Source organism: Ochotona princeps, chromosome 30, assembly GCF_030435755.1.
Source record: "Ochotona princeps isolate mOchPri1 chromosome 30, mOchPri1.hap1, whole genome shotgun sequence".
Taxonomy (NCBI): domain Eukaryota; kingdom Metazoa; phylum Chordata; class Mammalia; order Lagomorpha; family Ochotonidae; genus Ochotona; species Ochotona princeps.
Window position 1 is genome coordinate 12969954 of NC_080861.1, and position 13130 is coordinate 12983083.

The 13130-nt window shown below is 39.9% G+C and overlaps 1 protein-coding gene across 4 annotated transcripts in view; it reads right to left on the minus strand.

Moving 5' to 3' along the window:
* SLC4A7 (solute carrier family 4 member 7) overlaps positions 1-13130 on the minus strand; it is a 78286-nt gene that overhangs the window by 45511 nt on the left and 19645 nt on the right. For 3 of the 4 annotated variants that reach the window (XM_004588281.4, XM_058657181.1, XM_058657182.1), the window contains exons 2-6: positions 11209-11290; positions 8069-8215; positions 5314-5452; positions 4316-4476; positions 3015-3203 (exon numbers count right to left, since the gene is read on the minus strand). In XM_004588281.4, the coding sequence (XP_004588338.4) occupies positions 3015-3203; positions 4316-4476; positions 5314-5452; positions 8069-8215; positions 11209-11290 (718 nt within the window). Of the gene's footprint in view, positions 1-3014; positions 3204-4315; positions 4477-5313; positions 5453-8068; positions 8216-11208; positions 11309-13130 lie in introns of those variants that run through there. The other variant, XM_058657183.1, reaches the window with a different exon arrangement.

Here is a 13130-nt window from a genome sequence, read left to right on the forward strand (position 1 = left end):
AGAAAAAAAAAAACAAAACAAAACATGAAGTTCAACACAGGAGGCCAAGGAGACAGCAGCATCACGCGCGGTGTAAACGCCTACCAGCAAGGCCTACAATAGCGCATGCACGCGCTCAGCGACAGCAAGTCAGCTTCTTACGTGTTAGAAACTCAATGGGAAGTTGTCTGCATTATAATTAGCTCCCTGAAGATAAATAAAATAAAAAATTAAAACAAAATAATGTTAAAGATGGCTGCTACTGGATAATAGGACAAGTCAGAATGTTCAGCAACGTTGGCGCATTTAAAAGGGCCAAAATCAACACAAAGTTGCTAATTAAACAAATACAAATAAAAATTAGAAGAAAAATCTGACAGAATCCAAACCAACTTATCAGAACAGTTTAATGTGTTTTTTCTTATGTCAAAAGATTACATAACTTCTTTCTCATTACTAAAGTCCATATTAATATTACCTAACAATATCTAACCTAAAAATGGTTTCAATTTGTTATAAAGTCACCAGGGCAACATTTATTTGCAAATGTAAAAACAAGGCAAAATATAAAAACTTTTCTGATTACAGAAACAAAGTCAACATTAAAGGAAATAGAGTGTTGTTCTAAGATATTCTTAGATACCTTAAAAAAAATGCTTCTCATTTCTAAATATAGCAGCTCAGTTTAACCACATGCATGCACGAACAGGGTTCAAATAGTTCATGGAAAAGTGGAAATTAGAAAATAGGAAATGTCAAAACCCTTGCCTATTCTTTTCATAAAACACAGCTTCCATGAGCCATCTGAAGATCCCGTGTATAATAATTGAACTGGGTAAGAAAACATTCCTCCCCAACAACAGTTAGGCTAACTCCAGAGTATTTCCAAAAGTCATGCACACTCAAGAAAGAAATGAAAACACTTGATATTTCCTATTAAGTGCAGATTAACAGAGCGGCATTCCTCTTTTAGGAAAAGCATGAGAATTTACAACAGTCAACTCCCACGTGGTGCAAGTTATCAAAACTGCATGCTCAAGAGACTCAAAAAACATTTTTAAAAAATTAATGTCACACCCATAACTGTCACCAGCTAATGCCATTTTGTTAAGAAAAGCTACATGCAAAAAAGAATTTTTCATTACAATTATAAAGTTTAAAAAATTATAAAGTAGCAATTGAGAAAAAAAGGAGCCATTATCTTACTATTAAAAGTAAGCAAAAAAAAAAAAAGATGGGAGGAAATATCAGGAGGCACTCACTGCAGATGAGGAACAAAGTTGGAGTAGTCCCTCTGGGTGAGTGACCACATTTCACCAAAGTAGAGAACACACAACAAATGAAAGATGAAGCAAAAAAAAAAAAAACAAACAGTAAAAGGTACTTTACAGTTTGCTTTAAATGAACTCAGGTCCACATGAGGAGACATTCATTTAGTCTTAATGGATGGTTCCTTGAATATACCAAGGCATAATCTTAAACTGGCTAAAACGAGTTTTAATGGTTGTTCAACTAGGTATCTTAACACTGAGCTCCAAAGATGACTGTAGCCAGCCTCCACTGTGGCTGTCAGTATTTACCAGCCATATCATTGCTTCAAGAACAACAAAGACACCGTGTCCCATCCTTGACTCTTCACACTTCAGTCCTCGTGCAGGCTTTGGGTAGCAGCTCCTAGAAGCTACAGTGCTCCTCCTGAGCTACTCCAAGCTTTTGCACTGGGTTTTCCCATCAAAGAAGTAGTCCTTAAGAGATAAAACAGTGTCCTAGGGAAACATTTCTCTGTCTTACATAGAAGAAAATAAGAAGAGGCAAAATTTCCAAGTGTGCCAGTCTTAAGACACTGCCAGAGGCAAACAATAGAAAAACATTCTTCCTGTATTCTACACGAGTGAACTTGAAGAGTGCAGACCTGGACTGTGCTGCCCTGGGTCTGAGCCACGACCAATTGCAAAGATAACAAGTAAGGTGCTCTCAGAGTACAACAAAAATCACCAAAATAATAACAACAGTAATAATAAACTATATGAGAGCAATGGAAAGAAAATATATCTTGGAAGCAACAAAAACAAAGAATCACTGACGGGGCAGGAGTCTAGTACAACAGTTAACAAAACCCTTGAGATGCCCAGATCTTACACCAGTGTCTGGGTTCAAATCCCAGCTGCACTTCCAGCTTGAGCTTCCCAGCAGGCACACTCTGAGTGCTCTGGTCCCTGCCATCTCTGGGGGGCACTCGAGCTGAGCTCTGGGCTCTCAGCTTCAGCCTGGCCAGGAGCGGGCTGTGGCAGGCACTTCTGGAATAAACCAGAACGTGAAGTATCTCTTTCTGTGTGTGTGTGTGAGTGCAGAAGTAAATGCATTTTTCAACCTTTTTTTTTTTAAATTCTTAAAGATTTAAAAAGTATCACCAGGGAAAATCTAATATAAAGGCTCACCTAACATTTAGAATTCAAAAGTTCACAACAGATTATAGAACATAATTTATGCCTCTTCAATCAACTATTCAAAACGAAATCATGAACAAAAACAAAAAAGAAAAAGGGTCAGGCACGAAGATATTTCAAAACAAGGGTACTTCAAAACATTCACGGAGGAACAGAATTAACAGGCACACTTATTCTGCTGCAATTCTGAAATGTATGCATACGAGAAAAAATATGCAGCCAGTTCAAACCTGTGTCCAACCAACACAAGCTTGTTTGTAATTCTATTTTCCACAAGCTTTTGAACATGTCCTCAATATTCCTGAGGTAGAATTCGTTTATACCATTACAGCATAGTGCATGATGAATTTTTTTGCATCCACAGGATTTCTCCAGGATTTTGCTATGCTGTGAAGGTATTTCCGAACTGGCATTTTTCAAAGGCACAAGTAACACTGGTGTTAAGGGAAAATTTCAGAAGAGTGTAAAGTGGTCAATGCAACTATTTGGCAATACCATTTTTGCTCTCCCAAAGTATTAATTACAACATACTGGAATGCTGTTAGAGTAGGACTGTTATCAAAAATTGGATGCCACAACTTATCTCACCATTCCTTTCAAGCAAGTGAGGGTCAGAATGTTTCTTGCCTATATCTGCAAAGGATCGAACCAAGGGAATCCGACTGGTGAATCTTTTCTCGTTCTGGTGATGGTGCCTTTTCAGAAGGGCTTCCCTCACGTTCTCTCTGATGGACTCGTCTAACTGACCGGAGGCGATCATGTTGTCCAGTACCATATCTAGTCAAAGGGGAAAGGAAACGACTATTGGTAAACACATCGACATATACCATGGGAATAAACACATTCCAAGTGAAACTCAGGAACAAAAATTAGATCCTTCAATACCTCTGGAAACTTTTGCCTCTAAAAATCAAATTAGGTGTACACTACGAATATCATCCATTCAACAAAAATGAACAAATTACAGAAACATTTCACTAATGTTACTGCAGTGGAAAGTTTTTGACTTTTTAATTTATGAAGCATGTATAAATATTCTTAAACAGTGGTACCAATTTGAGAATTTTTTCAAATGTCAAATCTTCAAAACTATGATAAGAATAATCAGAGAACTGGAAGGACCAACTTAAGGGTGAACCAAACCATTAGACTATGAATTAAACAATATTTACTGAAAGTACTATACTGCTTTACAAGATAATTGCTGGGCCAAAGACAGATCCTTATGCCTAAATTCAATAATTCTAGCCCTAATTCAATTTTTCATTCACTCATGTAAAGCAAGAAAGCCAGCATTCTCACACTGTAAAGATTTATAGCACATAATCAAATTTCACAATCAGATAAAACTGAACTGTTTCTACCCTGAAAATGATTCTCTGAAAACATACACACTACAGAATTTGTTTTTTCCCCAACAGGAGCAAATACTAAGAAAGCTGCACACTCAGACTCATTACTACTTAACTTCATCTCCTACCACATTCAACAGAAGTGTATTTTCACAGAAGGTTTACGTTCTTGAGATTCAGGCCCGACTAGGCTTTTAGGTTTAAACTTCCCATTCTCTTCTTCCTCCTCAAAATTTTCTCTAGAGGATGCTACAAGCACTGCTCATGGTGCGCAGTCAATGGGTGTTCCCCAAACGCTCTAGCCCCTAAATTTCCAGAGAACAGACTCCACGTGAGCTCTTGACTGTAGTTCTGTACTTGTTGATACTGTAGTTATCTGTCCAATGTAATTATCTCTTCTCAAAACCCTTCAAGGTCTACTCCTCAAACTTCCGTGCGCAACAATTTTAAAAGAATGTCTAAAATCATACTCTATATCCTTTAATCAACTCGTTAATTTCAGTGCACCTTAAACATAAGAAAATTCAATAATATAACCTGCTATTTCATCCAGAGTGCTTGCTCTCATATCCAGCATGACCGTTCCATTTAGGATGCAACTCCTCAACTCAAAGAGACTGTGCAAAGACAGCGTTGCCACATAAGGCTTACTCCATCGGTCACCTCCATCTTCGACATCCTCTTCAAATTTCAGCCACCTAAATGAATACATTAGAATGTTTTATAAATAACACAGATTTCATTTGCTTCTTTGCAATGTAATAAACAGAAACTTTCATTGAACACATTTTCACAAGTCAAGCTAAAGGTCCGTAATGTCTACAGTCACAAGTTTCCCCCCTTGAAATTCCCCCTCTGCCACAGTCATTACAACAGTAAGAATAATAAACACAACTGCAACTTTTTCTTTCACTTTTAATCCTACTTTAATTATAGAAAAAATATGTAAGATCTTCTCAAATTTCTTTTTTTAACATTTCTTTTTTAAAATAACAAATTCTTTTTTAGAAGCAGAGACAGAGAAGAGAGAGCAAACTTGCTCGTGCTGGATTACTGCTATCTGTGGTGACTCGGGTCAGGCCACGGTCACAGCTGGGACCTTGAATTAAGTTGCCCGTCACACAGAGGGCAGAAACTCACCCACGTGAGCCACCACTTGCGACTGCGGAGTCCATGTCAGCAGGAAGCTGAAAGCAGGAGCAAGAACTGGGCACCAAAACTCCAAACTCCAATGTGAGGTGCCGGAGTCTTAACTGGTACCTGAACCCCCAGGCTACACAACAACTCCTCAAACTTGCTTCCTTGATGCAAGACTTTAGTAACATGAATCCTTTTGTATAGTAATAAAATAGCTTAATCAGAAACAAATATGAGATGAGAAAAAAAATTTAAGGTACAAGTTCCTCACATGGACAAGGGAAAAATCCTCTATTCGTTGATTGACAGCACTGGGTATGTCATAATTTCAATTTAACAGTGTCATTACCAAAAGAAACTGAATCAGCCAACTCAGCAGTGAGCCTCAACAGCATTACCTGGCCGTCTCCTTCCATTCGTAGTCTTCCCCATCTCTGTAACACAGTTCGTCCATTTCGGTGAACAAGTCATGGGGAATGTGTTCTTCGTCGTCATCCTCGGTGCCAAGGATAAACTGAACCCGCTGGGATGGGGTATCTTGACAGAGCAAACATTGAGATTTACTCAAAATTGTTCCCACTTCACTCAGAAACAAATTAAAATTTAAAAAGGCCTACATCACAGAAAAACATTTCTTTTTTTACAGAAAAATAACAAACTATACAAAGAGTTAAACAAGTCCAACTAAGCCCATAACTGATTTAAAAAGAAGCCAAAACCAGCAACATGCCAAAACACGAACAACCCTTCTCAACAACAGGGCTTCTTCCTCACTAAAAACACATGGAAATGTTAGACTTAAAGAAAAATTTAAAATACAGCAGGAGGAAAAATAAACAATGTTTATTGTTTATTTAAAATAAACAATGGGAGGAAAAACTGGTGAGGAACTCAAAGTTAGGGGCATAAAGGAACTTCTTAAAGAAAGACAGGAGGAAGCAATACAGAATGCCAAAGCAACAAGTAACAAGACAGAAAACACAAAAGGCTAAGAGAATTCCAGAAATTCGAAAAATACAAAGCACTGAGTCATGAAGCAGAGTTCACTGCATGAACTAACTGTTCTTACTGGACCTACCGAGGTGATCGTGTGACTTTTCCTGCTCATGCTGCAATGTGGTGACTGATGTCTACATTTACATTTTAAACTCCTGTTTCTGTTGGCAAGCGTTTAGGTATTCTATTTTGCTATAAAAACCACAAGTTAATGGTTTAAACATAATTTGCCTACTGTTCAACACTGAACTTTCAAGGCTGAAAATCAAGGTGTTGGCAGGGCTGATTTCCTTATAGAAGCCCCTTCCCTTGCCTGGCTTGTGACGGCTATCAGAGCGCCCTGTGTCAAGACCCCCTTCCTGGGATCACTATAATCGCTTGTTTTGGGGGACAGGAGTGGGAATCACATCTATTTCCAGTATGACTCCTGTCTGATCAGATGACTTCCCAGTAAAGACCCCCTGTTAGTTCTAAAAACTATAGATTTCTATATCATGGGGATCTGAAACACACCGACTACGATTAGTGATACGCTATTGTAAATGAAAAGTCTGCTACATGCAGTAGTCACAGAGTTAACGTGTATCACAAAGTCATCATAGTATATTCATTTTAAATATATACAATTTTTTATTAATACCTCAATGAAGCTAGGGGTGGGGGAAGAGAAACCAGCAGGAAAATAATTTAAAAATAAAATCAAGAAATGAACACCTCAAATCCTACACTATTCCATCATGCCCAGAAGCAAAAGGCCTGTGTAGTGTGTTTTTAGAATTAGGGGAGGAGAAAAGAAGTCAGTTTCATTCATAGTGCATTCTAGAATACAAGATGGTAGCTGAAACCAAAATAAACCCACTTCAGCGGACTACATCTTTTCTAGGAATTGTCACTCCATTTAAATGTCAAATATCTTATCTACTTGCCTGAACATAAAAGCATACGACAGTTCAGCAAATATCAATAAAACATTGTGTAACTTGGTTTGTAGGATGAATTAAAGCAGGAGGCCTACACTTCACTAATGGAAGAGTCTAAAATATCCTCAACTAGACTACTTCATCATAGGGAACAGAAAAATAAATAGCTCAATTATTTGCATCATCAAAGTTCACTTAGCAATTCTAAACCCAGCGCTCATTTTGCCTTGATTAGCTACATGACCTTTGCGAAATACTTGATTGCTTAATACTGTACTACCTCACAGGCTCTCTTAGCAGAGGTTCTTAAATATTCTCATAATCTAGTCCTTCTGAGTTCAAATTTCCTGAGCCATAAACTGAAAATAATCTTTCAAAAATGCTGAGAATGCATAAAGTAGGATGCTTAGCACAGAACTCACCCAATTTTACTAGAACACTAGCACTTTCTTTCTTACATCCATGTTATAACTGTAATCAAGACAGTAATTTTTCATTCTTCTTTCCCTTCACAGAAACATGCCTTCAGCAAAGCACACTAGGACCTACGGGGGTTTTAGTTCATACAGTAACTTTACTACAAAACACACACCTTATAAGGCTCATGAGACAAGAGAGGACTATATTGGCCCATTTTGTTATGCCAGCCAAGTGGAATAACACTTCTATTAATCCTCACTAAATGTTTTTCTCTCTTCCATAGTTTTCTTCTTTTAAATAATAATAACACAAAAAAGACAGACCTGCTCTGTCCTCTGCCAACAGCTCTAGCAAATCAGTCCTCCTTTTGGCACAGATACTAGAATTCAGGCTAATGGAAATATCTCATAGTCACAAAACATGGTTGATAAAGGGGGAAAATCCCTACCACAGGCGTCAGGATTCCAGGAGTCGGTTCACAGGGTATGTAAGCAACAAATATAAAGGAAATAAAATCCTGTTACATTGGAAATTAAATAGGAAAATCTACCTTTCACAGTTCCAAGTCTGGAATAAGATGGGGAAAAAACCCAAAAAACCAATTCCCCCTTTTTTTTTTTTTTCACTTATACCAAAGAGATCTTAACCTAGGAACTAAATGTTTCTTGTTAAAAAGCATCCTGACACTGAATGGCACTCCCCAACACGTGTGCCTCAAGCACTGAAGACAGAGCAACCTGAAAAGATTCAGTTAATAAAACCAGATACTTTCCCGTGACGCAGGCCCGAGCGACAGAGAACCTGCTCTTGGTCTCACCGTAAGGAGGAGATTCCCGGCCATCGTCTTTGTCCGAGTCTTTATCTTTCCTTCTCCGGTGGTGGTGTTTGTGTCCACGATGCCTGTGACGCCGCCGGCTCTCTTTACTGAATGGGACGTGAACACCAATATACACAGCTCGATGGCCTAGGACAAGGTTCGGAAACACATTACTGATCTCCCAAAGGGGGAAAAGGAACAACCACAGAAAACACATCACAATTTACTGTGACAGCAAAGATCTACACACAAGCTTATATCGCTAATACTGGGGTTCTGTAGATACTTCTAGAGAATGATTCAAAAGACACCTCAAGAATTTGGCCTACTTGACAGCATACTTTACAAACACAAATTACACATACAAACACGATTTACACGTAGGGCCACGCCTATCAGCAGAGGTCCTAAAGAAACAGGGTCTAATGGTTACTAGAGATTTTATAGAAAACAATTGTTTTTTCTAGGGGCTGGCGCAGTGTCTCAACAGGCTAATGCTCTTCCTACAAGTGCCAGCATCGTGTATGGGTATAAGTTCAAATCCCAACTGTTCCATTTCCAATCCAGCTCCCTGCATACAGCCTGGGAAAGTAGCAGAGGATGCCTCAAGTCCTGGGGTCCCTGCACCCACGTGGGGAACCCAGAGCAAGCGCCTGGCTGCCAACTACAGATCAGCTCAGCTCTGGTCACTTGGTTGTCTGAAGAGTTAACCAACAGATTGAAGTCCTCTCTCCTTTTCTCTCTGTAAAAACTGACTTACAAATAAGAAAAAAGATCCCAGTATACATAAATATGCAAATACTAACTTTTTAAGGTTTTGGAAACCTCAAAATCAATAAAGCCCAAATTACTAAGGGATATCTTAAATGTAAGTGATCCAAACACTCCAATTAAATCGTAGAAAAGTGTGTGCCTGGATAAAAAGGCAGCACAGAAGAGTTACTGTATGTGGATATTATATCACTCTGACTTTGCATTTTGACCAAAACAAAATCACCTTCTGGGATTACAGGGTTGGTAATAGTTGTATAATACATTTAAAAACAATGAACTGTACACTTTAAAATGGCAAATTATATACTATGCAAAGTAAAGCTCAATTTTTTTTAAAAAAAAAGGAAACTATAATAAAAGAGAGGACAGTGCTGTGATGTGGCCAGTTAGGCTGCTAGCTGAAGCACTGGCATCAGACATGGGCACCAGTTCAAAGCCCAGCTGCTACACTGCTGACCCAGCTCCCTTCTAATGCACCTGGGAAAGCAATGCGAGGAGCCAGAGTGTTTGAGTACCTGCACCGACACGGGACACCCAACAAACTCCTGCGTCAGCCTACTCTCGCCTCCCTGGCTGCTGTGTCCACTTGGGAAGTGAACCAGCTGATGGAAAGCCATCCTCTTTGTCTCTAAAACTCTGCCTTTCAAATAAATAAATCTTAACTAATAGTAAGAAGAAGAAACCTTAGTGGTTTTACCACCTTATTTGAGTGAAACTATTTCCTTCCAAACACCAAGAAAAGTGGAAATTAAAGAATCAGATTCCCATCACTGTGCTCTGGGAATTCTAAAGTTGTTCCTCCAATTAGTACTAATGGGTCCTGGCACACAAGCCCCAGTGAACCAAGATAAAAATAAATTCTACGAGTCTTCAGTTCAGAACAACTAGATAAATGAAGCAGGGAACACAACAGAATTCACGGACCGGGAGTCTTTGATGGCTGTCTTTGGAGTCCTCTGCTCTGTTTCTTTCCTTTTTCTTTCACTTACATTTCCACCCAGCCCCTAATCACTCACTCTCTCCCTCAAACGTAACTGCAAAATGCAGATGTGTGCCAGGACTGCAGAGCTGAGGCCCCTGGTTAGCCAGAGGAAACCAACAACATGTTCAAGGACCTCCTTCCTTCATGTACTAAGACAGAAACACGTGAGAGTCTACACTGAATGACAAGTAGCAGATTAAATGCATCAATTAGCAGAATTACTGCTAAAAATCCTGACTTTTCCTAGCTGTTGTAACTGCCAGGCCCTAACCATAATCTTCTAGGCAACTGGAGGTTCCTTCTGAAAGTTGTAACAATCCTAAACTTTTAATGTCCATTTTAAAAGTCAGTTTAAAGAAAAAGTCAAAATAGCAATGGATCAATGACCCAATGCAGAGAAACTTCTTAAAGACAATTCTAACCTAAGGGGACTGTACAAAACTATAAACACATGAAAGCTATCAAAGCATTGACAGGGCAGGTTAAAACACCAGTTAGAACATTCAAATTCTACATCAGAATGCCCAGGCTGGACTTCGCTCCAGTTCTTGACTCTAACTTCCTGTTAATGTGGACCCTGATGTGGAAGATCACACTGGATCCCTGCTATGTCAGGTAGGGTCCGTGTAACCTGCCAGCCTACTCGGGACCCACAGCCTGTCTGCCAGCTCTAAGTGTTGTATGTGACCTACGATAGGACTGGAGGGTCTAAAGAGATAGACAGGCCTTCTGGCTAATTACAGTGCCATTGTTAGGTGGCAGAACTGTCAGGAGGCACCCTTCTGCCCGCCCCTTTCTTAGTATATATAAGTTTATGCTTGCATTACAATAAAAGGACATGCTCGATCAGGCTGTCTCTGGTGGTTCTTGCTGTTGAACACCATCACTGCACCCCCTTGGTGGTCATAGGGTGAATTCTGAAACAGAAATCTGTGGCAAGCTAAGTGGGAAGTAACTTGTCTGCTCCACAGTTTGGTGCTGAGGTTACTGCGTCATTCCGTAAGGCTGATGTGTCAGATGACCGTTCACAGCTCCAGCTGACTGGTCTGGCACTCTAAAGCGTTCAGAGCACACATGGAACAGCCTTCTGAAGGGTGTTCTTCCTCACTATGGCCTTTCAGCTTGCCAGGTTAAGGAATGGCAAGTATCAGTCTCTCTTACGTCAATACCTTCTGATCAAGCAAACATGCTGTTACGGTGACACGGGTGGCTGCTGCACTACTGTCCCTTATAGTCCACCCAAGTGCTGCACACTCTTCTAAATGGATGCTCTCCCTTGCGCTTCAACAAATGGGGGGAGGGGGGTATAGTGTAAAGGACACCAACAGTCACTAATTAGTGATCTAATCTGTTAACCCTGATGAGCTATTTTAGACAAACTTACTTTCTAGCTCTTCTTTTTCAAACTTGGTGTTCACCGTAGAGCTGGTTTTGCCAAGGTCCACAACAACCTCCTCATCAGGACCCTAAGAACAAAGAAGTCTCATTTACTCATACAGAGACATATACATATGGACAGATCATCAGAAACGGCCCCTCTCGCTCTCCACCCTCCCCCAAACAGATGCAGAGCAGGCTGCGTCCTCTGTAAAGACAGAACCCCTGCTCCAGCCAGCCACGTTGCTTTGCAGCGTACCACAGGCCATTCAGGACTCTCACAGGGGAAAGGAACGAGCAGCAAACATTTTTCATGGTCTTCTGTGATACTGCTTTCATTCATGTTAACCAAAAGCCAACATAACTTCAGAATTTTTCATTTCCCCCACAAAGAAAAATCCATACAAAAATTTAACCTGCAGGAAAATTCCCAAGTTCAGTTGTGAAAATTGCCTTTGTATTTTCTTCCCTTTTTGGTTCAACAACAAAAATGACTAAATGTATTTACTGAAAAATACTACACAGGAATTATAAAAATAAAATTTCGGCTTTTAGGTAGATCTAAACTAAAAAGTTTCAGAGGCAGTTATAATCATCAATAACCATGAACCTATTAGGCAGAAGATTTGGTCCCAGCAGATACTATCGTTAATGAACAAAACTCCATCCCTCAACAAGTCCTCCACACAGTCCCGTGTTGAAGCATAGCCAGCTGTAGCTCCCTCTGGCCCACTGCCCGGCTGGGGCTGCTGGAATGGCACAAGGAAATATCTGGCCTCGCTGGCCCTTGCCAGGGCTGAGCCTGTAGCTTGAGGCTACACACAAAGCAAATTCAAAGACAATTGTTTCTCATTAAACTAACCCTTGAAAGAGTCCAAATTCTCTCCACCTGATCTTTGAAACCGAATGCATTTTAAGCACATTCTCATGTAAGTTCCTTGCAATCCAACTCGTAATATTTGCTATGGAAAATTTAGAATCAGACACAGCACGTTAGTGAACACAGATGTCCAACTCTAAGATCATACGGCTTAGACATATTTGTATCGATGACTCCAAATGGCTGGTGCTTACCTACACACTGGAAAGTCAGAGACATTACACAACCTGCTAATCTCCATACTGAAAGGCGTGCGACAGGCTGTGCAGACTGGGGTATCGTTTCACACAATAGACTAAACAGCTAGACAATGACCTGTAGGATTAATCCAGCTACCTCACACCTTTTGTATTTCATTAGACAGAAGCAATGTCCAAAGAAACTAAACCAAACACAACCTCAGCAAAACACAAGGATGAATTATTAACCACCCTGCACTAACCAAGTCATGCTCATTGACGATCCTTCAATGATGCTGTCACTTAGTCCCTGAGCAGATAAGACAAACTCTGTCTAAACAGAACACAGGAAGTCCCACCTTGCGAGGTAGCTCAGTGTCTGTCTAAAAGGGATTAACTGCTCCCATTCCAAACTTTCATTTATCCTGCACGCTGGTCAGGAGGGGGTGCAAAACAATACATGTTAACGTCCACCTTCAGACAAAGCTCTTTATTTCCATGCAACTGTATTCACACAGTCGGGTGTAGTAGTAACACTAACCAGCTAAGACTAAAAGGCATCTTGAATCAGGTGATACGTTATTTTATCACCATTTATTCCATAATACACATTATATTTATTACCATACTTATATTTACTTAAAATACACTCACCCTTTGATCTTTACACATAATATAAAAATCTTCCCATATATGCACAAAGCAGCATGTAGAAAGACGCCCTCTGCATGTTCTCATATTCCACCCAGACGGCCTCCAACAAGCATTGCCTGTAAAGCTTTCAGCAAGTCAATCTACTTTCTGGACGCTGCAATCTTAAGGCAATATTTCTTATACACACACACACACACACACACTAGTTGCCAGAGT